Source organism: Oryza brachyantha, chromosome 2, assembly GCF_000231095.2.
Source record: "Oryza brachyantha chromosome 2, ObraRS2, whole genome shotgun sequence".
In the NCBI taxonomy this organism is placed as follows: Eukaryota; Viridiplantae; Streptophyta; class Magnoliopsida; order Poales; family Poaceae; genus Oryza; species Oryza brachyantha.
This window is the reverse complement of record NC_023164.2, coordinates 24113158-24132732: the sequence shown is the minus strand read 5'-3', so window position 1 is coordinate 24132732 and position 19575 is coordinate 24113158. Positions and strand designations below refer to the sequence as shown.

Genomic DNA, 19575 nt, shown 5'->3' with positions numbered 1-19575 from the left:
GATTACGCGTTTGTATCACCGGCGTGCTTGTGCTGCGTTGTGTGTATCGGTGGTTGGTTGCTCTCCTTCTCCTCTTCCAGTTCCGTTGCGCGACGCGAGCGGGGAGGGAGAGGGATCCGCAGCGAAACGGCCAAGGAGGCAAAGGACTCCTCCCTCGGTTTACTGCTCGTGGGGGTGGTGTGATATTATTGCGCGGTATCTATCTTCCACCTCTCTCTCTCTATCTCGGCTTCTCCATTACTCGCCGCGTGCAATGGGGAGGTAAGTGGTAGCGCAGGCGCAGGCAGCCAGTGGAGTGGGCGAGTGCTGCGGCGGCGGGAAGTGTGGAATTGTTTCGGTACGGTGGTGGCTGGTGTCCATGCGGCTGTGGCTGGGGCCGTGAGATCCGCAGCTGCTGCAGCAATGTCGCGGGCGCTGTACCGGGGGGCGTCGGGGGTCGGAGGCAAGCCGGCGGCTGCGTACGACGCGGCTGACGAGGCGCGGTACGACCCCAAGGAGCCCAGCGAGAACGGCATTGGCGGTGGCGGGCGGGGGAGGAAGCGGCACCTCGCGGCGGCGGCTGTTAAGATCGGGGTCCTCGTGCTCGCGGCGGCCGCGCTCGTGGGGTCGGTGGTGTGGGCGGGGTCGCTGTACGCGGGGCGAGGGGCTGCCGCGGCTGCGGCCGCGGCCGCCGCGAGCCGTGGGTACCGCCGGCTTCAGGAGCAGCTGGTCACCGACCTGCTCGACATCGGCGAGCTCGCCGGCGGCGGCGTACGCGCGCGGGAGGCGGAGGTGTGCGTGCCCGAGTACGAGAACTACGTGCCGTGCTACTACAACGTGTCGGACGCCGTCGACGTAGCGGATCTGGGCGGTGGCGTCGTGATAAGCTACGAGCGGCAGTGCACGCGGGAGGGCAAAGTCGCGTGTCTCGTCGCGCCGCCACGGACCTACCGGATCCCCGTGAGGTGGCCGAGTGGAAAGGGGTTCATCTGGAAGGACAACGTGCGGATTAGCGGGCAGGAGTTCTCGTCGGGGAGCCTGTTCAAGAGGTGCGTGAACAATTTGTTCTCTTGGAAAATTCCGTGATGTTTTAGTCTATATGTTTTAATTTGGTGGTTTTCCATTGTGTAGGATGATGGTGGAGGAGGATCAGATCTCATTCCCATCGGACGCACACATGGCTGACGGTGTGGAAGATTACTCGCATCAGATTGCAGAGATGATTGGGCTGCGAAATGAGTTCAATTTCAATGAGGCTGGAGTGAGTTGTATACCCTGTTCGAACCTATGCTTTAACGATTTGTAGCTTCATAGCTAATGAATGCATGACTGGAGCTAGCTAGTGCCTAGTAGAAGAACTAAACCACTGACATTTATGCCTATAAAGGTGTTCCTCTTTGGTAAAAATTTGATTACTCAAAAACGCAACATACTCTCTGTTCCTTCTCGGCAACATTAAAGGAATTTCCTATGTATTTTAGTTGTATCTGGATTCTTGTAGTTGCATAAGGAGGCCTCATTTTGCCCGTTCAAGATCCATTCTTGGTTTGGTATTTGGTTAATCATAGCTACAGCAGCATGTTTGACACCTATATTTATTAATTTAGAATCATGGGGCAAGTTCTGTATGATCACATAATCACTATTTGTTTATTTCTGGGCAAGTGTATTTCTTCGATTTGTTTACACCGTGATCTCTTATTCAGCAGCACTGGTTCATGGTGCCATTTCCACTATATGTCCCTTTAGAAATATTACATGGCGAGTGGGCTGACTGGAAAGTGCTGGTCTGTTTCCACTTAATCTGACCTTTGGAAACTATGTATGGCCAGGGCACTTGAAAACGCATATCAGGGTTTACTGTGCTAGAAAAGTTTTCTGGTAGGACCATAAGGCATCCACTATGACCGATTCCAGAAGACAGTTAGAGATTATCTTGCACTTCCCTTGTTAATTTGGCATGATGTTTTCTGCGGAAGTTTTTTGCTAGTTCATAACCATGGTTCCCTAGTTCATCTTCTAGTTTGCTACTAGAAGATTAGAGATAATTGCAGTTATTATTACATGCCTTTCTTATAGTGTTTATGCCATGGCATTTTCAGGTTAGGACAGTTCTTGATATAGAATGTGGATTTGGTACGTTGGGAGCACACCTTTTTCAAAGAGATCTCTTGACCATGTGCATTGCTAACTATGAGGCATCAGGCAGTCAAGTGCAAATAACACTAGAGAGAGGAATCCCTGCGATGATTGGTTCATTTCCATTGAAGCAGCTCCCATATCCCTACCTTTCTTTTGATATGGTGCACTGTGCAAAATGCAATGTTGAATGGGACAAAAATGGTATGCATAGCTTTTGTTCTTTCCTGTGTTCTAAGTCTCATTGGTTGAAAGTTTTCTTTTTGTCAAACTAACTTTAGTCTTCTTAGTGCAAACTGGTTTGGTTACCAATTTACCAGCCATTAATGTCTTGCGTTTCTGGCATATTATTTTCGTATCTGCATGTGTAAAAGATTAAAGATTGATATAGAAATCTGTCTGAACCAAATATTCAAAGGCATACTGATATTTACCCGAAGTGATTTCATTATAGTTAGTGAAAAACGAGCAAATTATGTTCCTGTCTTATTTCTGGACCACTTCAGTGAAATTCCCACCCTTGCGGCTAGCAATTTGTGTGTATGTATTTTGTTACCTTACTATTTATTTCTCTACTCTGTAATGTTGCAGATGGTGGTTTCTTGGTTGAAGTGGATAGATTGTTAAGGCCCAGTGGATACTTTGTATGGACATCAAGTCTGAATACACACAGGGCCTTGCGTGACAAAGAAAATCAAAAAAAATGGAGAACCATTCGTGATATCGCTGATAGCCTTTGTTGGGAGATGTTGTCACAACAAGATGAGACAATTGTGTGGAAAAAGACAAATAAATTGGATTGTTACACTTCAAGGTATCATGTTGCAATTTTTGCATCATGTTAGTTTGAATATAACTGCATGCTGATATCTCCAAGTTCTATGATATGGTTAAATATTTAAAACATTCTGAATTTGAGGTATTGTTTTACAGGAAATCAGGCCCTGTGCTTTGTAGTCATGATCCAGAATCACCATATTACCAACCACTAAATCCATGCATAGCAGGAACAAGAAGTCAGCGGTGGATCCCCATTGAACATCGCACTACATGGCCTTCTCAGTCTAGGTTGAACTCCACAGAACTTGATATACACGGTAAGTATCAGTTTAAATGCAACTAGAGAAAAATAACATATAGAACTACAGAAAAAACTATATAGTGAAGACATGGGTATATCTAAATTGTTTCTCTGCCTTGCACTCAAAACCTTCTAATATGTTAGGTGTGCATTCAGAAGACTTTGCTGAGAATACTGCAAACTGGGACTCCATGGTGCGAAACTACTGGTCTTTGCTGTCTCCTCTTATATTTTCTGATCATCCAAAGAGGCCCGGTGATGAGGACCCACAACCACCATTTAATATGCTAAGGAATGTTCTAGACATGAATGCTCACTTCGGTGGATTTAATGCTGCTTTACTTAAGGCTGGAAAATCTGTATGGGTGATGAATGTTGTTCCTACAAACGCTCCTAACCATCTGCCACTAATTTTTGATCGTGGTTTTATCGGGGTTCAACATGACTGGTAAGTACTTGCCTTTGCTCATGAGTTCTCACAATTTCCCCCTTTTTAGGTGCAGGTGCATATGGTCTACTTATTTAAAAGTTGAAACTCCCAATTCACTTTCCTTCCTAGTCGCATACTAAACCAAACATCAATAAATGGAAACCTTTTAGCTTTCTTAATGTAAAACTGTAAAACTTTTCATGTAGAATAATCATATGTAAATAGCATTGAGATATATGCAACATGCATGTGTATGCATTTCTTTAGATAGTTGTAGTTATGTGGATCTGCTGATCACATGCATTTGATCAACTGATAACATGTATTTAGGTGTGAAGCATTTCCGACTTATCCAAGAACATATGATATGGTCCATGCTGATGGATTGCTATCACTTGAGAAGCGCCAAAAGCATAGATGTTCTACTCTCGATATATTCTTGGAAGTTGATCGCATCCTACGTCCAGAGGTAAGCAACCTTGTCTAATTAGATACTGATTTTTAAACTGAATCATTTAATCATGAAACTGATTGTAATTTGCATATATGTGTTCTAGAATACATGTACATGTAGTTTGGAATCGGCACTCTGGCACTTATCTTACATTCTTTATATGCGAAAGCCATACATGCATCAGCCATAAGTTGATTTGTACTGTGTATGTTCTCTAAATTTTATATACTTGTTTAATGCCTATGTAGGGTTGGGTTATAATCAGGGACACAGCTCCTCTTATTGAAGCTGCAAGATCTGTTGTAACACAACTCAGGTGGGATGCCCGCATTTTGGATCTCGACATAGCTAGTGATGAAAAGCTACTGATCTGTCAGAAGCCCTTTATTAGAAAACAATGAGCGGGACACTGACACGTGATATGAACTTATTCTTTACCACCTACACACTGTTATGACTATTGTCCAACGACATTTGAGAACAGAATTCAGTTTCAATACTAGAGGCATGGTCAGCTAACTCGTCATGCATCGTCATGGAACCGCAAGGTTCCATTGGACTGATCGGGCAAGTGCATGCTGCAGAGAGGCCTGGTGGCTAAGCTTTCCAGGCTGAGGTTTTACTGCCAGGGTACAGAGATGAAACCATCAAAGTTATTTGAGTAGCAAAAAGACTATATGCAATAAAGGGATGATGCTGCGGTGTACATAATCGCGGCCAATGTGCCATATAGGTATAATTCATTTTTCCCCCACACATTCTTCTTTTGTAACTGTACTCAAATGTTTTGTATACCTAGTCTGTAAATTCGTTGGTATCTATACTGGTCATTCCCGTGAAATCAAGATAAGTTATTTCTCGAGATGAATGATAAACAAAAAGAAAAGTATATTCCTCCCAGAGTTCTTCCAATTGGATGTTCGGATGTTCCCACATCCGTTTTCTATTTATGGATTTTTTTTTAACTTGTGTCAGAGATGGTGCTTTGCGAGTCTGCATTGTGCAAAGTTTCAATTTGCTGACGATATCGATGTAGATTTGTGGTGTTCTATTGTTTCAGTCACCCATGATACATCATGGTTGTTATTGCTGCCAGCTGACACAGCTGCCTATATGCGCAATGATACAGTGACTGCGATATTCCCATCCAAATCCAACGAAATTGGAATGCCGAAATCACATACTCCTATATCGTTCTCTTTCCCTCGCTCACCTCACCTAATGCTACATCGAAAGGCATCCTTCCTCTCTGCTAAGATTCCCACTTCCATCAGGCACACCGGACTCCCAACTCCCAAGAACAGGAGAAACCTGCCTCTGAAGTCTGAACTACGGAACGAAAAATTGCCTTCTGAATCTCTCTGCACAATGCAGTGGCTACCAATCCCAGGAGACGAAGATTTCATCTGAGGTTTGTGGCACTAATAGGTCAACGACTCGGAGAGCACTCACTAGACAGCAGGATTAATGGGCTCGACCAAATATCAACAAGCGAAAGCTAAAGCACCATACACAGGACGGTACCCTCAGGTGCAGACCGGAGGATCGAATGCAGCCATTGCTGCTGAGTGCTTATTCGTTCATGCTTCCATTATTCGCTAGCTGGTACAATCTTATTCGCAGTTGTAGTGATAGCGACATGCCACCTGAGACCAAAATGATTGGCCCATCCATAACACTTCCTATAGCTTAGAACACTTAGAAATTTACACAGGGTTTTCATAGGATTTGGTTCAATTTCTCCATTAATTTATCTATTAATTAATATATATAGTTATGTGTTAGATTTAAGAGCAGCTTCAATGTGTGTGCTAAGAAGATGCATAAGGAGAGAGAAATATGTAGGATAAGTGCTATACATTGAAGTAAGGGTGGTAGGCTAAATTTTTCGAGCATACATTGCTTATTTAGGCAACTAGTGCTTAGATTAAAAATATTTTAGCTAAACATTTAATGTTGTATGATAGAGAAATATGGGAAGGATGACATCTTTTTATTTTAGTGGGTCCTACCTTACTCTAATATATATAAGTTTAAACATTGGAGCACCATTCAACAAGCTAGCACCTTATGACATGTATAACCTTAGAATTTAATAAGAAAATATACACTAAAGATGTCTTTAGTACACACATAAAGTTAGACAAGATAAAAATATTACATTACAAAATGGATGAAGAACCACTTAAAAAGTGGACTCTTCCGTGCTGTCTCCCCCTAGTTCTTAACATGCTCCCGTCCTGATAAAATCGAAAAAGAAAAAAAAACACGCATTCCTCTCTCTCCCAACCCGGAGAAAGCAAAAGGAAGAAAAAACACTTCCCTCATGTCCGGTGCAAGAAAATAGATCATTTCCAATTAACCATGAAATAATTAATAATTAATAGCATGTTATAACTCATTGTCCCATTGCAATACACGTAACTTACCATTCAGATAATTTTTATTTAATGTTATTGGCTTTTACATATATATTCGACATTTTGTCTTATTCAACAATATAAATCATGACTTATAATTTTACATATATGCACAAAATTTTTAAATAAGACTAACAATTAAACATTGATTTTAAACATTGATCTAAAAATCAATGGTGTTAAGTAAAAAAATCTAAAGGAAACAACATTTTAAAACCAAACCACTCGAAGGTACCATAACAAAGTATTATCGGTGTATGATAAGCGTACTGCCATGGCGACAAACAATCGGTTCAGACTTCAGAACATTGTACAATTGCTACTGAATGATGGGGACTGCTTGCTGATGTAGCTTAAATCGATTTTAGGCTGGCTAATCATGGAGATTCTTTTGAGATGGAGACCAAACGCAACAAAACCCTCCACAGTATTGCCATAAAATGAGCTGCAACTCTGCAAATTGCATAGGTAGGTTCTCGCGTGTCCAATTATCCATGACCCCAAGAGCAACCGAAACACCAAACATGTCGTCTGCGTCGAGCCTGGCCATCAACCGATTCTGATGCAAATTTTGGGGTGTTTCCCCTAGTCACATTGGATATTTAGACACTTATTATAAATAGTAAGCATAGTCTATATAAAACCCATGCATAGTCTTAGACTAATTTGCGAGACGAATCTAATGAGCCTAATTAATCCATGATTAGTCTATGTGATGCTAAAGTAATATTTGCTAATTATGGATTAAAAAATTCGTCTCACGGATTAGCTCTTATTATGAAATTAGTTTTTTGATTAGTCTATATTTAATACTACCTCCGTCTCATAATAACCTTATTTTTCGTTTTTCCGTGTCCAACGTTTGACCATTCGTCTTATTTGAAATTTTTTGCAATTAATATTTTTATTGTTATTAGATGATAAAATACGAATAGTAATTTATAAGTGACTAATTTTTTTAAGCTTTTGTACAAATTTTTCAAATAAGACGAATGGTCAAACGTTGGACACGAAAAACGAAAAATAAGGTTTTATAGGACGAAGGTAGTACTTCAAATTAATGCCCAAACATCTAATATAACATATGGTTAAAAAGTTTAGCATCATCTACCCAACCCCTTGGACTTAAAAAAAAAAATGCTGGTGTTGGACGGCATCACGGCAGGTTACAGTCTCCTCTCAAACCGCGTACTACCCGCGACTGACAGCGACGGCGCTACTGACACGTGGATCCACCGCGGGCATCCCACTGTGGCCCCACATGTCATGCTCCGTCCGTAGAGTGCAGCAATCGGGCCGTCGATCCGTCATCGCTTGTCGTGTTACCGCGCGGTGGGCCCCGCATCCCATCCCGAGGTCCAGATTGACTCGTGTAGGGATACTGGCCGTCCGATGTTGATCCGACGGCCAGATGGTGATCCGGCCCGATAAAGCGGACTCCCGCAACGCAAGCCTCACGTACCAACCCCACCCCCACACCGCCGGTTCGTCCGCCCATCGCAGCCCAAATCCTATGGCTGCCACCGCCGCCGCCCCCGCCGTCGTGCCGTCCCGGCACTGAATCCGCGACGTGCGCGCCGCCGCCGGTCGCGCAGATCTAGGGGTGAGCGATCTCCTCCTTCTCCCCGCGGGTTCCCATGGCGACGGGGCAGCTGTGTTGGACGGCGCTGCTCCTCCCCATCCTCGCCGCCGCCGCCGCCGTAGGCTCGCCGCTGCCCGAGTCGTGCCCGGTGCCTACAGCGGCGGAGGAAGTCCTTGGGCCTCAACGCACATGCGCGCCGCTGGATCGCCGCGGCGACCCGGTCGGCGTCATCGAGGTGAGCTGTTGCGATGGCGTGATAAAAGTAACAACAAAATTTGTTTGCTATATGCATACTGGTTTACACCATGCTTAGAGACGCTATGTAATCGTATTATGTGAATCATGGGAGACTGCCTAATGATTGATTGATTGAGTAATGGTTAAGTGCGAATATTCGGGGTCCTCAGATGAGGAAGTTTTCTAGGGTTCATGCCTATTTCGGTGGTGGTTCTGAGGCTATACGCGTAATCGAGTCTATCAATTGATTACAGTTTTTATCAGCTTGCTCTAACGTGTATTCATTAATTAATCTACAATCTGCTCGAAAAGCCAATTTTTGTATTGGTTTCCATTTGCTTTCTTTGGAGATATAATCATGATTCCTTCCATGTCTGTACCATGCACGGATCCTTGCTGAAGTAACCAAACTACCAGACGTCTACTACGTTGTTCCAATCTGGTTGTATAGTTTTTTTTTTCTGGCTATGAACCTTGGAAGCCATTTCCTTGTTTGATTTGTAAAAAAATACATGTGGTAGAGAATTGGACATAGCTTTCCTTTGCGGGCGGTATTTCGTCTATGTCGTCGCATGTGGCGCGATGGTTCTCACATAAAATATCTGAAGCTTAGTTCTCTTCCTTTTATTTTGCATTAGTGAGCTCAAATTAGTTTTAAGTTGTATACGTCAAGCTGACTCTTAATCTTTGACATCACAGGGGGATGAGGTTACATTGGCGAAGGCAGTTGCTCTTCTTCACATGAACAAAGATGATTACATTGCTGTACTCTTCTATGCTTCCTGGTGCCCATTCTCACAAGAATGCAAACCAAATTTTGAGATATTAGCATCTTTGTTCCCAGCTATTCGGCATTTCACGTTTGAAGAATCTTCAATCAGGCCAAGGTATACATGCTCTGAGTAAATAAAAATGTTTCTCTTAGTGTAAGATGCTCTTTCAATGAAATGGTAACTTGATATTTGGGAGCTGCAGTATAATATCAAGATATGGGATTCATGGTTTTCCAACACTATTTCTCTTGAATTCAACAATGAGAGTGCGGTATCATGGTCCACGGACTGTTAAGTCTCTGGCTGCTTTCTACCGTGATGTTTCAGGTGCGCCATTTGTCTCATGTGGACTGTGGATTATCTTGTATACTACTATCTGAGCAACTGTGTTATGTATCATTTAATGAGCTTGCATTTTCTTAGCTTGTGTGTGGTATAGATGTAAAAGTTATTTTTGTTTGAAGGCTTAGGTCAAATAGGAAATATAGGTAAGGCAACCGATAGGTAGTTATCTATCTTGATTTGATAGTCTATTTTTATGGCTGTTGAATGTGTCTCCTTGTGTTTGGACTTTGGAATTTCCTTCGTTTAATTTAAATCTTTGGTACTAGTATCTGTTTCTCAAAGTCATTTGCTAATGTTGAATTTATGTGATAGGTTTCGATATTTCAATGACATCAGCTAATTTGGAGGCCGTTGATTCATTGGATGGTATTGAGCTTAAAAAGGATACTGAGCAGGAAAATTGTCCATTCTGGTGGGCTCGCTCACCGGAGAAAATACTTCAGCAGGATACTTATCTAGCACTGGCAACTGCATTTGTAATCTTGAGGTTACTGTATCTTCTCTTTCCAAAGATAGGTTCCTTCGCCAAACAAGCGTGGAGGCGGCATACTCTTTTTCCGAACTTGGTGGGTGTGCATGAATATTTCTTCACCTACCTTGAACAAGCAAGACAGAAATTCTTTAGGTTATACCCTTCGAAGCGAGGAAATTTACAGGAAGGGGCCAGGAATGCCACTGCTTGGGCTTCCAAATCATTAGCATCTGTATCAATCGGAGAACCAAGTACTATTGGAAGGACAAACTCTACGAATGAGCAAAGATAAAAGTGCAACTTTTTTGTCCGCAGGGATATGTACAGTAGAGTATCAGGATATGAACACTAAGAATCTGTTGTAACCGGCTTTGTTAGATATTGTAACATCCTTAGAATAATCACTTTTACCATTTTCCACTGTTACTTTCGCTTTGTTATAGCATTGGCTTAATAGTTCTGGCCTAAATTCCGTACTCTTGGAGGCAGATGTGTTGCAAAATATCTTTGTTGTGAGAAATGGTGTATATGTACTCTGCATTCCTAACTCGAAGACACTTGGGTCGAGTATTCTGCTGTCATGGAGAAGATTTCTTGTGTATTGTACGAAATGTTTTTGTTGGGGTGCGTGACTTGTGAGCTGTGAGACGTTTGATGCGTGAAAATCAGTCCTAAAAAGAGGACAGGAAGGGAATAGCTAGTCTGCTCGGTCAAACTTGCTACTTGGTACACTTATAAAATAAATAAAAACACTTGCCTATCTTTTGGCTTATTCTAGGAATAAGTAAAACAACATATTTATAAATAAAAAACAGTTTATTAATATAACTTTTTTATATACGTGATCTTAACAATATAAAAATCAACTAATACAGACTAGAAATTATAGTACAATAGAAAAAACTCTAAAACTGAGATTGAAAATTTAATTTTTTGATTTATAAACATAAGAAAAAAGACGAGGGTGTAAAGAAAAACCCATGGTCAAATGACATCAACACTCAAAGTTTGCAGATAAAGTCAAATTGCAGGATATAGATGCTGATTACCAGTAAGACTCCACCATGCGTGGAACCAGACGAATATACAACTTGATCGATTTATTTCGAAACTTATGGCAACCCAATCCAAAGCTAAGCCCAGGTAGTCAACATGGTGCGATGCAGCACAGGCCAAAACAGAAGTTTAGTACAGTATGACGCAGATTGCTAGTGTCTAACTGACTACCGTGGTCCGGGGGTCGTCTGAAGAAAACTGAGCCACCGTTTGCAACTCAACAATTTCGCAGCAAATAGGAAAAACTCCCTGGTTTCTCTGTCAGCGCCCTAACTCCACAGTTTTTCTCAACTTGAATCAGCTCCTCGTAACAACGGCACACTCATAGCTAGCTGACGTACGCATGATAAAAGTTCTCAGATAGATCTTGTCACTGCAAGTCCCAGTCCCTATTTTCTTAAATAAATCCTAATCCATATCGAATTGTGTACATCAGTGCATACACATCACAAAGATCAACATATGATCTTACTCTTTCCGAAGTGTTGACTGCTGACAGAAAGGCAGGTTGTTTGTGTCTGCATCAAGTTCCCACAGGATGATATATAGCTTAACTCTCCATTTCTTTGCATTCCCCAGGAGTGCTCTTACCATCAGATACTCTACTAGGATGATCAGGACCACCTATAAGATCTATCTTGAGCGTTTTCTGCTTATCGTCATCTGAAGGCACATGTAAATGAGCCTCCATGATAAGTATGTCCCAGTCATGATGCCGTAGAAAGGAGAGAAAACCATCTTCTGCAGAAGAAAACAGAGTATGTTTTGAGTGTTCCAGTCTTCTTCAGATAGGAACTAGTTGGGCTCAACCGCTCAAGTGCTCATCAAGACAGAAAAAAAAATCTAACAGTAGTTCACAAAAGGAAAAATGAACGAATTATAGCTTACATTAAGAACACGTAAATGATTAAACAGATGGAGTTTGAGGATAAGAAATGACCTCCATTCCGAATAGCTTTGAATTGAAAAATTCCTGAGCCCTGTGGCCCAGACACTGGGAATGAGCATGATACAGATCTCCGTCGATGACTGACATCAAGAGATGCATCATACCATGGTCCTCTTACTATAGGCACCCCAATTGCTTCTACAACTTCTCTGTTCTCAGTAGCCTTCTTAATCGCCTTACTGAAAGAAATCACATTTGGAGGTATCATATACTAATAGGTAGGAAGTAGACCATGGATTCATAGTGTGATATTAAATCATTCATACATTCTCAATTGAATACAGGGGACTATGTTTGTAATGCCTTTATCATAAGTTCATAACCTTATCAGGGTAGAGACTAGAGAGGGGTGGTGACAGATAAGTAGGTATTCATGTCAATAATTTACAACTCTGTGTTGGATTGCATGATCTGCTTTGCAAGGCCAGCACAAAAGATTCCGGTAAAAAAAAAAAAGACAAGTCCAGCATACAAGAACCAAGTACACCAGGCTATCATACGTAGAGATATTTAACCAAATTTTAATTCTGGGGAGATATTTATGCGGCGAAACTGCCGTGATATCAATTCAAAAATCAACAAAACAACAATTAAAACAAAACTGGAAGGCACATGGTGTGCTGATCATATTATGTTCCTATGGCCGTGTTCGGCAGATAGGGGTAAGTTAGCTTATCTCTGCCACGGAGAACGTAGTAATAGATTAGTACATGATTAATTAATTATTAATTATTTAAAAATATAAAATAGATTAATATAATTTTTAAAATAACTTTCCTATAAAAAATTTTTACAAAAAATACACCGTTTAGTTAGTTCGAGAAGCGTGTGCGTGGAAAACGAGGGGATAAGTTAACTTGAGAGGGCAAAAGAACGCGGCCTGTCTTATTACATATTTGCTGATCTGTGTTGAGGGGAGGCGCTTGGGTGACAGTGAGTTCCAGCATTGACGGAGAACTTCTTATCTACTCTCTCCGCCCCGAAATAAGATTACTTTTGGCTATAGAGGGAAAAAGACCAAAGTAAACATCATTAATAGTAAAGTAGTATTGATGGTTGTGTAGATAATGGGTTGGTAAGGGGCTATCAAAGGAATAAAGCGCATTGATTTATAGAGGTTAGGTAAGGCAGAAAAGCAAACTTATTTTGGGACAAATGGTAGCTAAAAGTTAATTTATTTGGGATGGATGGAGTACTTGGTTCTTGGGCAGGCTTCAAAAATAATAAAGTTCATACTCTTTGGATTAAGTTGCTACTTGCTGGATTCTGTGGAAAACTCAAAATTACATGGTTTTCAACAATAGTATCTTGTGGGATCTATCCCTTCATACGTATAAGCCAATATATATATGCTTCATACAGTGGTGAATCCTGGTGAAGTATAGCTGATAAAATGGGTGTGGAGTGGGTAAGGAAAGCTAATCTCAGTTCTAAGATACTGAGCAAATATAAAAAGAAGAAAACACCATGAAGCACAAACAAGATGTGCCGACATTGGAGGGAACTACATGCTGAGTGCATATGTAGTTGACCATGATGAATGATGATAGATCTGTTCAAGATAAGCTCTGTAATTTGGGTCGCTTAATCCTTTTTTATTTGCTTGGGAGCTTAGTGGAGCCATCAGTACTATACTATCTCCCTTTCTTTCTATCTTTTATTCGTATATCCGTAGAAGTATTTGCTGCCTCTCGTAGTCACTAATAAGAAAGCTGGGGAATCCCACAGTGTAAAAGTTCCAATTTATCGTAAATAAAAGTTGAACGTAGATACTACATCGAAGAATCCAATCCGAACAAAGCTAGCAAAACATAGGAACGAAACAACAGAATTTCTGCTTAGATAATAGATAGCATCCTTCCCAGAATAGTTACTGCCTTGGCTGTAGCTTCTTTTGAAGTCAAGGCCGGATGTTTTCATCCATTATCTAGAAAAAAAAAGTTACTGCCTTACTGGTTATATGTTTGCATGAACAGTAATGCTCAAGCATGACATGTTGACAACAACATTAGTGTTGTCAGTCATTCTATTTTCAAGAGTAACATCTTCAATAAACGATATCCGAACTTGGTAGAGGATGGCAGGAAGGAAGGAAGAAAGAGAAAGGAATGTGACCTGCTGCATCCATGGAATATAGCGAGGTCGTTGAGGGCACTAAGCGCGACGCCGCCGGCGATGCTGATAACCCCAATAGACACGATCCTCCGGGCCCGCGATCTCTTCCAGCCATAAGTGGAGCTTCCGCTTTCTCCTGTATTCGCCGCGGAGTAGGACCTGCCCGGAGCAGGCACAGCCGCGCAACACCGCACGCGGCCAAAGAGAGTGGTCAGGTGGACGACTCCATGGGGAGGGGAGGGAGAAGTCGGAGATGGTTACCGGTGGGGAAGGTAACTGCTCTCGCATGGAGGGGCCCGCACCTGAGGGACGCGGCCGGATCCGCGCCCGGCGGCGAGCAGGCGGAGTGCTGCGGCGAGCTTTCTCTCTCCCGCCGCCGCCGCCGCCGGCGCCATTTTTTTTTTTATTTTCTCTCTTCTATGATCTGATCTCTCCATCAAGGTCTAAATTGTACATAAGCCCAAGCCCAATAGCCCAACAAAATTTGGATCGTCGATAAAATTTGCGATCCATTTTGGCCCGATAAAACATTAATGGCGATCCAATATGGCCCAATTGAATTGAGGCCCAGATGAGGCCTCTTCCCTTCGTTTTATCCCCTATCCACGAAGCGAGGGAGAAGCCAGCCTCCTCGCGAATCAACCATGGCCGCCTCCGCGTCGGCGTCGCTCCGCCACCACCTCCTCCTCCTCCGCCGCCGCCCGCGCTTCCCCCTCAACCCCAGCCCCGCCTTCCGCGCCTGCTCCTTACCCCGCCGCTACCAACGGCTCTTCGCCTCTGCCCCATCCTCGTCGACTGTGGAGGATGGCTACCCTCCTTCGCTGGTGGAGCCGTCCGATGGCGCGTCCGTGGTCGACGTCAACCCGCCGCGCGGTACCAGGGATTTCCCCCCGGAGGACATGCGCCTCCGCACCTGGCTCTTCGACCAGTTCAGGGAGGTAAACGAACGCGCAGCTCGGCAGCTGTGCCTCTAATCTCTCTCTCTCGATCTCTCTCTCTCAAGTTGTGCTTGCTAGTAGTTGCTAATGCTAGCTTCCCGTTTTCAACTGAAGGTGTCTCGTGTCATGGCGTTTGAGGAGGTGGACTTCCCAGTGCTCGAGTCCGAGGCGCTTTTCATCCGCAAAGCCGGAGAGGAGATCACGCAGCAGGTACTGACGCCCCCTTTTCAATGCAATGCCACTACATTAGACTGTAGCTTTCTAATGTGGAACTGAATTAAAATCATGTTTTCATTATGAATTTGAGATTAAATTTTGCAGAAGTACCTTGGCATAACATTTCAATAAACTACAAACTCTTTGGTACTGGTAGAATGCTACTTCCGTTCCAAAATATAAACATTTTTAGGTTGTTCAATCTAAACTAGAGTGCCCCTTAATAAATAAGGAATGAGTGGAGGTGGGGAAGGTAGGGGTGTGTGTGGGGGGGGGTGGGGGGAGGGTTACATCAGAAGGAATCTTATATTGATGTTAGTGTTTGCATATCTATTATTCAAATATCTACTTTATAAATATTAGTTACAAAATTTTGTGCTCTTGCTTCTGTAGCTTTATAACTTCGAGGATAAAGGAGGGCGCCGTGTTGTTCTGAGGCCAGAAATCACTCCTTCCTTGGCACGCCTAGTGATAAAGCAAGGGTATGACCTTTTGTCTGGTTTGTTCGCTGCATGCTTGGTTATACTCATATCATTTGACAATTATAGATAGCATTTTCCATTAATTTTGTTGAACGACAACTTCATTTTTCCATATTATGAATTTATTCGTTGAAATGTGATTTTTCGCCTACCTTTCTCCTGTCTAGAAAATCAGTCTCCCTTCCACTGAAATGGTTTACTATAGGACAATGCTGGCGATACGAGCGTATGACAAGAGGAAGACGGCGTGAGCATTATCAATGGAATATGGATATTTTTGGCATGCCTAAAGTCCGAGTAAGTAGTAAATTCATTATAGTAAGGTTCATATTTTCCCTTGATTAGTAGTTACAAGATGGCACTATGATACATTGCAGCACCTTATGTGTTTTGAGTGGATTCAGAATTGATTTCTTATTGTTAAAAATCAGGCAGAGTCTGAGCTTCTTCAAGCTATTATTCTCTTATTTGAACGGCTTGGGATTACATCTTCAGATGTGGGGATTAGAGTGTCCAGTCGAAAGGTAATCTTTTATCATATTTCGTCCATATGGTTCACCTTTCTCCTCTGAAAACCTTTTACAATATTTTCTATTTGGATGTTATGCTGTTTTTCTACTTTTCATTGTCCATTTTCCTTCTCATATGTCAGGTTGTTTTCAATATTTCATTTATCATTTCTGACACTTAAGCTACCATGAGCGAATGTCATCCATATTATGTTGCTTTATTGGTCATGAATAATGAACAAATTGCACACCTTTTTTTCATTTCTTATGTTGCAAATAACTATTGGGACCTCAAGTGGTGCAGTGTCTGTGTTATGGGCATGGGCCAGGCCTATGCAACAGTTTAGGCATGATACATTAGGAATAAGTCAAATAAAGATAGGAGTTAATATAGTTAGGAAAGAGATGAGGTTAAGTGTAAACTAGAGAAAGAGATTGGATTGGTTCCTATAATATTAGAGATTAGTTCCTTAGATATCAAGTCAGTCCTCCCTATATATAAAGGGCCCCCATGTACTCTATTATTAATTGATTAATCTATGAATCTCTAAAGTTAAGCTAGCCTCAGAGGCTCTTTTAGCTCAGTAGCGAGAAGCCCTGCCCGCGCTATTAGAGGACGAGTGCCCTATCCTCCGGTCTTTGGACCTTACCCTGGCCAATTGATAGCAGTCTGGCACTTTACAACTGCTTTGCACGTGTTACTTCATATGTTTATTAGCTCCTCTTTGCATGTCTGAGTATTCTTTGTTTTCTCCAGGTCCTTCAGGCTGTCTTGAATATGTACTCCATACCAGAACATTTGTTCACTGAAGTCTGTGTGATTGTTGACAAAGTATGGTAGATTCTACTACTTTCCCCCTTTACCCTTCCATTTGTGAAATTTGATTATTGGTCTGCTTCTTTATGCATGTTTCTCATGCCAATGAACGGGTTCATAAGATGATAAAAATGTGCGCCTTATCTATCTCTCTGGTGAAACCTGGATGACCAGTTATCTATCACACACTTTTATCCTTGTTATCCATTAATTTAATGTGCCAGACCATCATTTCTGCCTTCTTGCATGGATGCTCTTTTTATAGCATTAGATGAAGGAAGTTCCTTAGGTGAACATACATGCATTAGTATAATTATTTTGTTGCTATCTTTTTGTTGGCATTTTGACCATATCTAACATTTAGTTTAATATTGGACAGCTGGGAAAACTGACTAGAGATGAAATTGAGAAGGAATTGATTACAACTGGGCTGTCATCTGAAGCTGTGCAGGGTATCATTGAGGTTCTTTCTCTCAAGTCGCTACCCAAGCTTGAAGGTTTTCTCCTAACTTTAGTGTTCACTTTTGCTCATGGACTATTATTCATCAGTGGACTACTGCAAAATGAATAAGGTTTTGTTCAATTATTACTTTAGATCTTATGTGCCAAACTAGAAAATGTATCTGTCAAAAAATTCAATAACATTTATGCGCTATTATGGTCTCTCCCTCTCTCAAAATGTTGTTGCTCTGGCGATTGCCAGTAATGCTATCCACAATAACATTTCATAAAAATAGATTTTAGTAATTGCCTTTTTTTCTGGAAAAGGTACCCATTGTTCATTTGTAAGTTTGTTATTCTCATGCAGAGGTGCTAGGCTCGAATGTTGAAGCTGTTGCTGACTTGAAGAAACTATTCTCATTTGCTGAGCAATATGGTTATGCTGACTGGATCTGTTTTGATGCATCTGTTGTTCGTGGCCTTGCCTACTACACAGGGATTGTTTTTGAGGTTGTTGATGAAGCACCATGAAATACTTAGTATATTGTTCATTCTACAATTTATAGGCTTGCTAACAAAGCAGTAAGTATAGAGTTTGATATTCCGTTATATTACACAAGATATATTTCTCATTTGGGAGGGTGGGAGTTCCTTCATGACTGTTATTTCCACCCAATAATTTACAATAGTGCTCTAAATAGCAACTACGTAGACTTACAACTTGGAGCATTCCATTTTTACTAGATGCATCCTATACTATACTCTTGTTTCATTTATAAACTCTACTGTTCTATTCATGTTGGTGTGCTACCATTCTTGTTTCATTTCTAACTTGTACTGTTCTACTCGCGTAGGCTTTTGATAGAGAAGGAAAACTGAGAGCGATTTGTGGTGGGGGAAGGTATGATAGACTACTTTCAACATTTGGGAGTGAAGATATGCCAGCTTGTGGCTTTGGATTTGGAGACGCTGTTATAGTGGAAGTATGACTACTTTTGTTCCTTATCTGTTTTTTAAAAGATTAAATTCTCCCTTTATTTGATGTTTGACAAGGACATAAACAATACTACTACCTGATATAGAAGTAGACAACTGACAACAATACCAGCAAATTTGGAATTTACATTGTAGTAAGTTCTATGCAGTACTAGGAACATGAATTCTTGTGAAAAGGTTCTCTGTTTGTTCGCTGCTATAAATTTATGATACATTTTCAGAGTCGCTAACGTCAACATTATAATTTGTACCCTGGCAGCTACTGAAAGAGAAGGGTCTGTTACCTGATCTGTCACGCCAAATAGATGACATTGTCTTCCCATTGGATGAGGAGCTCGAAGGGCCAGCATCCAGTGTTGCTTCCTCTCTGCGGAGGAAAGGGAGAAGTGTAGACCTTGTAGAAGACAAGCGTCTCAAATGGTATAACTTGTACTGAATTTTCGTTGAGTGCCTACCTGTTCATCCGTTATTCAAGTTTATAATGTCTTTTACTACTACCAGGGTATTTAAACATGCCGAGAGGATAAATGCTGGTAGGCTGATATTGGTCGGAAAATCCGAGTGGGAGCGAGGTATGGTTCGTGTAAAGATATTATCAACCAGAGAAGAATTTGAGGTCAAGGCTGGCGAACTACAATAAGCGAATCCTAGGCCTTTTTTACCATCTTCATCATCCACCAAAGTTATGTTGAAACACAACGATTCATATCCTTCACATATTGGATTGGTACAACTCGTAGGTAACTCCATTACTTTGCTGATAGAATGCCTTTATTTGCTACATGGTGTACACGATTTGCCCGAAGGTGATTGTATCTTCGTTTGCACACACACTTACTATATATAGAGTTCAGGAGTAAATAAATTTCATAATACACAGGTCTGACATGCGATTACTGTCGCCTGGGAACCTTCCATCTAGTCACTGTGAACGCGCGCACACACACAAGTGAATGCACCAACCAAAATGCTGTGGAATAAGTCCCCTGCACGGCTACACCGAGTTTGCTATGCTGTACACGATACACATTGACACAAGCTACAATTATACAAGTAATTTGCTATGCTGTACACGATACACATTGACACAAGCTACAATGATACAAGTAATTTGCTATGCTGTACACGATACACATTGACACAA

The 19575-nt window shown here is 41.7% G+C and overlaps 4 protein-coding genes across 4 annotated transcripts; 3 read left to right on the top strand and 1 right to left on the bottom strand.

The window, feature by feature from the left end:
* Nucleotides 1-200: 200 nt before the first annotated feature.
* On the top strand, nucleotides 201-5021 carry LOC102709628 (probable pectin methyltransferase QUA2). The gene is made up of 8 exons (XM_006648998.3): nucleotides 201-1028; nucleotides 1111-1240; nucleotides 2082-2322; nucleotides 2710-2932; nucleotides 3052-3215; nucleotides 3344-3647; nucleotides 3960-4098; nucleotides 4332-5021. Exons 1-8 carry the CDS (start codon nucleotides 403-405, stop codon nucleotides 4482-4484), a joined length of 1980 nt encoding a protein of 659 aa, XP_006649061.3. The 5' UTR covers nucleotides 201-402; the 3' UTR covers nucleotides 4485-5021.
* Nucleotides 5022-7976: 2955 nt separating this feature from the next.
* On the top strand, nucleotides 7977-10513 carry LOC102710666 (5'-adenylylsulfate reductase-like 3). The gene is made up of 4 exons (XM_006647859.3): nucleotides 7977-8320; nucleotides 9022-9209; nucleotides 9298-9422; nucleotides 9753-10513. Exons 1-4 carry the CDS (start codon nucleotides 8141-8143, stop codon nucleotides 10202-10204), a joined length of 945 nt encoding a protein of 314 aa, XP_006647922.2. The 5' UTR covers nucleotides 7977-8140; the 3' UTR covers nucleotides 10205-10513.
* Nucleotides 10514-10891: 378 nt separating this feature from the next.
* LOC102710376 lies at nucleotides 10892-14439 on the bottom strand. Its single transcript, XM_006647858.3, has 4 exons — nucleotides 14294-14439; nucleotides 14033-14191; nucleotides 11909-12096; nucleotides 10892-11709 (listed from the first exon to the last, which is right to left on the bottom strand). Exons 1-4 carry the CDS (start codon nucleotides 14425-14427, stop codon nucleotides 11519-11521), a joined length of 672 nt encoding a protein of 223 aa, XP_006647921.1. The 5' UTR covers nucleotides 14428-14439; the 3' UTR covers nucleotides 10892-11518.
* A 200-nt stretch (nucleotides 14440-14639) lies between these two features.
* LOC102710094 (histidine--tRNA ligase, chloroplastic/mitochondrial) lies at nucleotides 14640-19552 on the top strand. Its single transcript, XM_006647857.3, has 11 exons — nucleotides 14640-14970; nucleotides 15085-15180; nucleotides 15580-15668; nucleotides 15836-15965; nucleotides 16100-16192; nucleotides 16935-17009; nucleotides 17374-17491; nucleotides 17803-17945; nucleotides 18290-18418; nucleotides 18691-18851; nucleotides 18933-19552. The coding sequence occupies exons 1-11, from the start codon at nucleotides 14677-14679 to the stop codon at nucleotides 19069-19071; spliced, it is 1467 nt and encodes a 488-aa protein (XP_006647920.2). The 5' UTR covers nucleotides 14640-14676; the 3' UTR covers nucleotides 19072-19552.
* The last annotated feature ends 23 nt before the right edge of the window (nucleotides 19553-19575 follow it).

Coding starts and splice junctions, on each gene's coding strand:
- LOC102709628 (XM_006648998.3), top strand. CDS start 403: ATGTCGCGGGCGCTGTACCGGGGGGCGTCGGGGGTCGGAGGCAAGCCG. Junction 3,216..3,343: donor CACAGAACTTGATATACACG/GTAAGTATCAGT, acceptor CTAATATGTTAG/GTGTGCATTCAGAAGACTTT. Junction 4,099..4,331: donor ATCGCATCCTACGTCCAGAG/GTAAGCAACCTT, acceptor ATGCCTATGTAG/GGTTGGGTTATAATCAGGGA.
- LOC102710666 (XM_006647859.3), top strand. CDS start 8,141: ATGGCGACGGGGCAGCTGTGTTGGACGGCGCTGCTCCTCCCCATCCTC. Junction 8,321..9,021: donor ACCCGGTCGGCGTCATCGAG/GTGAGCTGTTGC, acceptor TTGACATCACAG/GGGGATGAGGTTACATTGGC. Junction 9,423..9,752: donor TTTCTACCGTGATGTTTCAG/GTGCGCCATTTG, acceptor TTTATGTGATAG/GTTTCGATATTTCAATGACA.
- LOC102710376 (XM_006647858.3), bottom strand. CDS start 14,427: ATGGCGCCGGCGGCGGCGGCGGCGGGAGAGAGAAAGCTCGCCGCAGCA. Junction 12,097..14,032: donor ATATTCCATGGATGCAGCAG/GTCACATTCCTT, acceptor GATTTCTTTCAG/TAAGGCGATTAAGAAGGCTA. Junction 11,710..11,908: donor CAAAGCTATTCGGAATGGAG/GTCATTTCTTAT, acceptor TTTCTTCTGCAG/AAGATGGTTTTCTCTCCTTT.
- LOC102710094 (XM_006647857.3), top strand. CDS start 14,677: ATGGCCGCCTCCGCGTCGGCGTCGCTCCGCCACCACCTCCTCCTCCTC. Junction 15,181..15,579: donor GAGAGGAGATCACGCAGCAG/GTACTGACGCCC, acceptor TTGCTTCTGTAG/CTTTATAACTTCGAGGATAA. Junction 17,946..18,289: donor ACACAGGGATTGTTTTTGAG/GTTGTTGATGAA, acceptor CTACTCGCGTAG/GCTTTTGATAGAGAAGGAAA.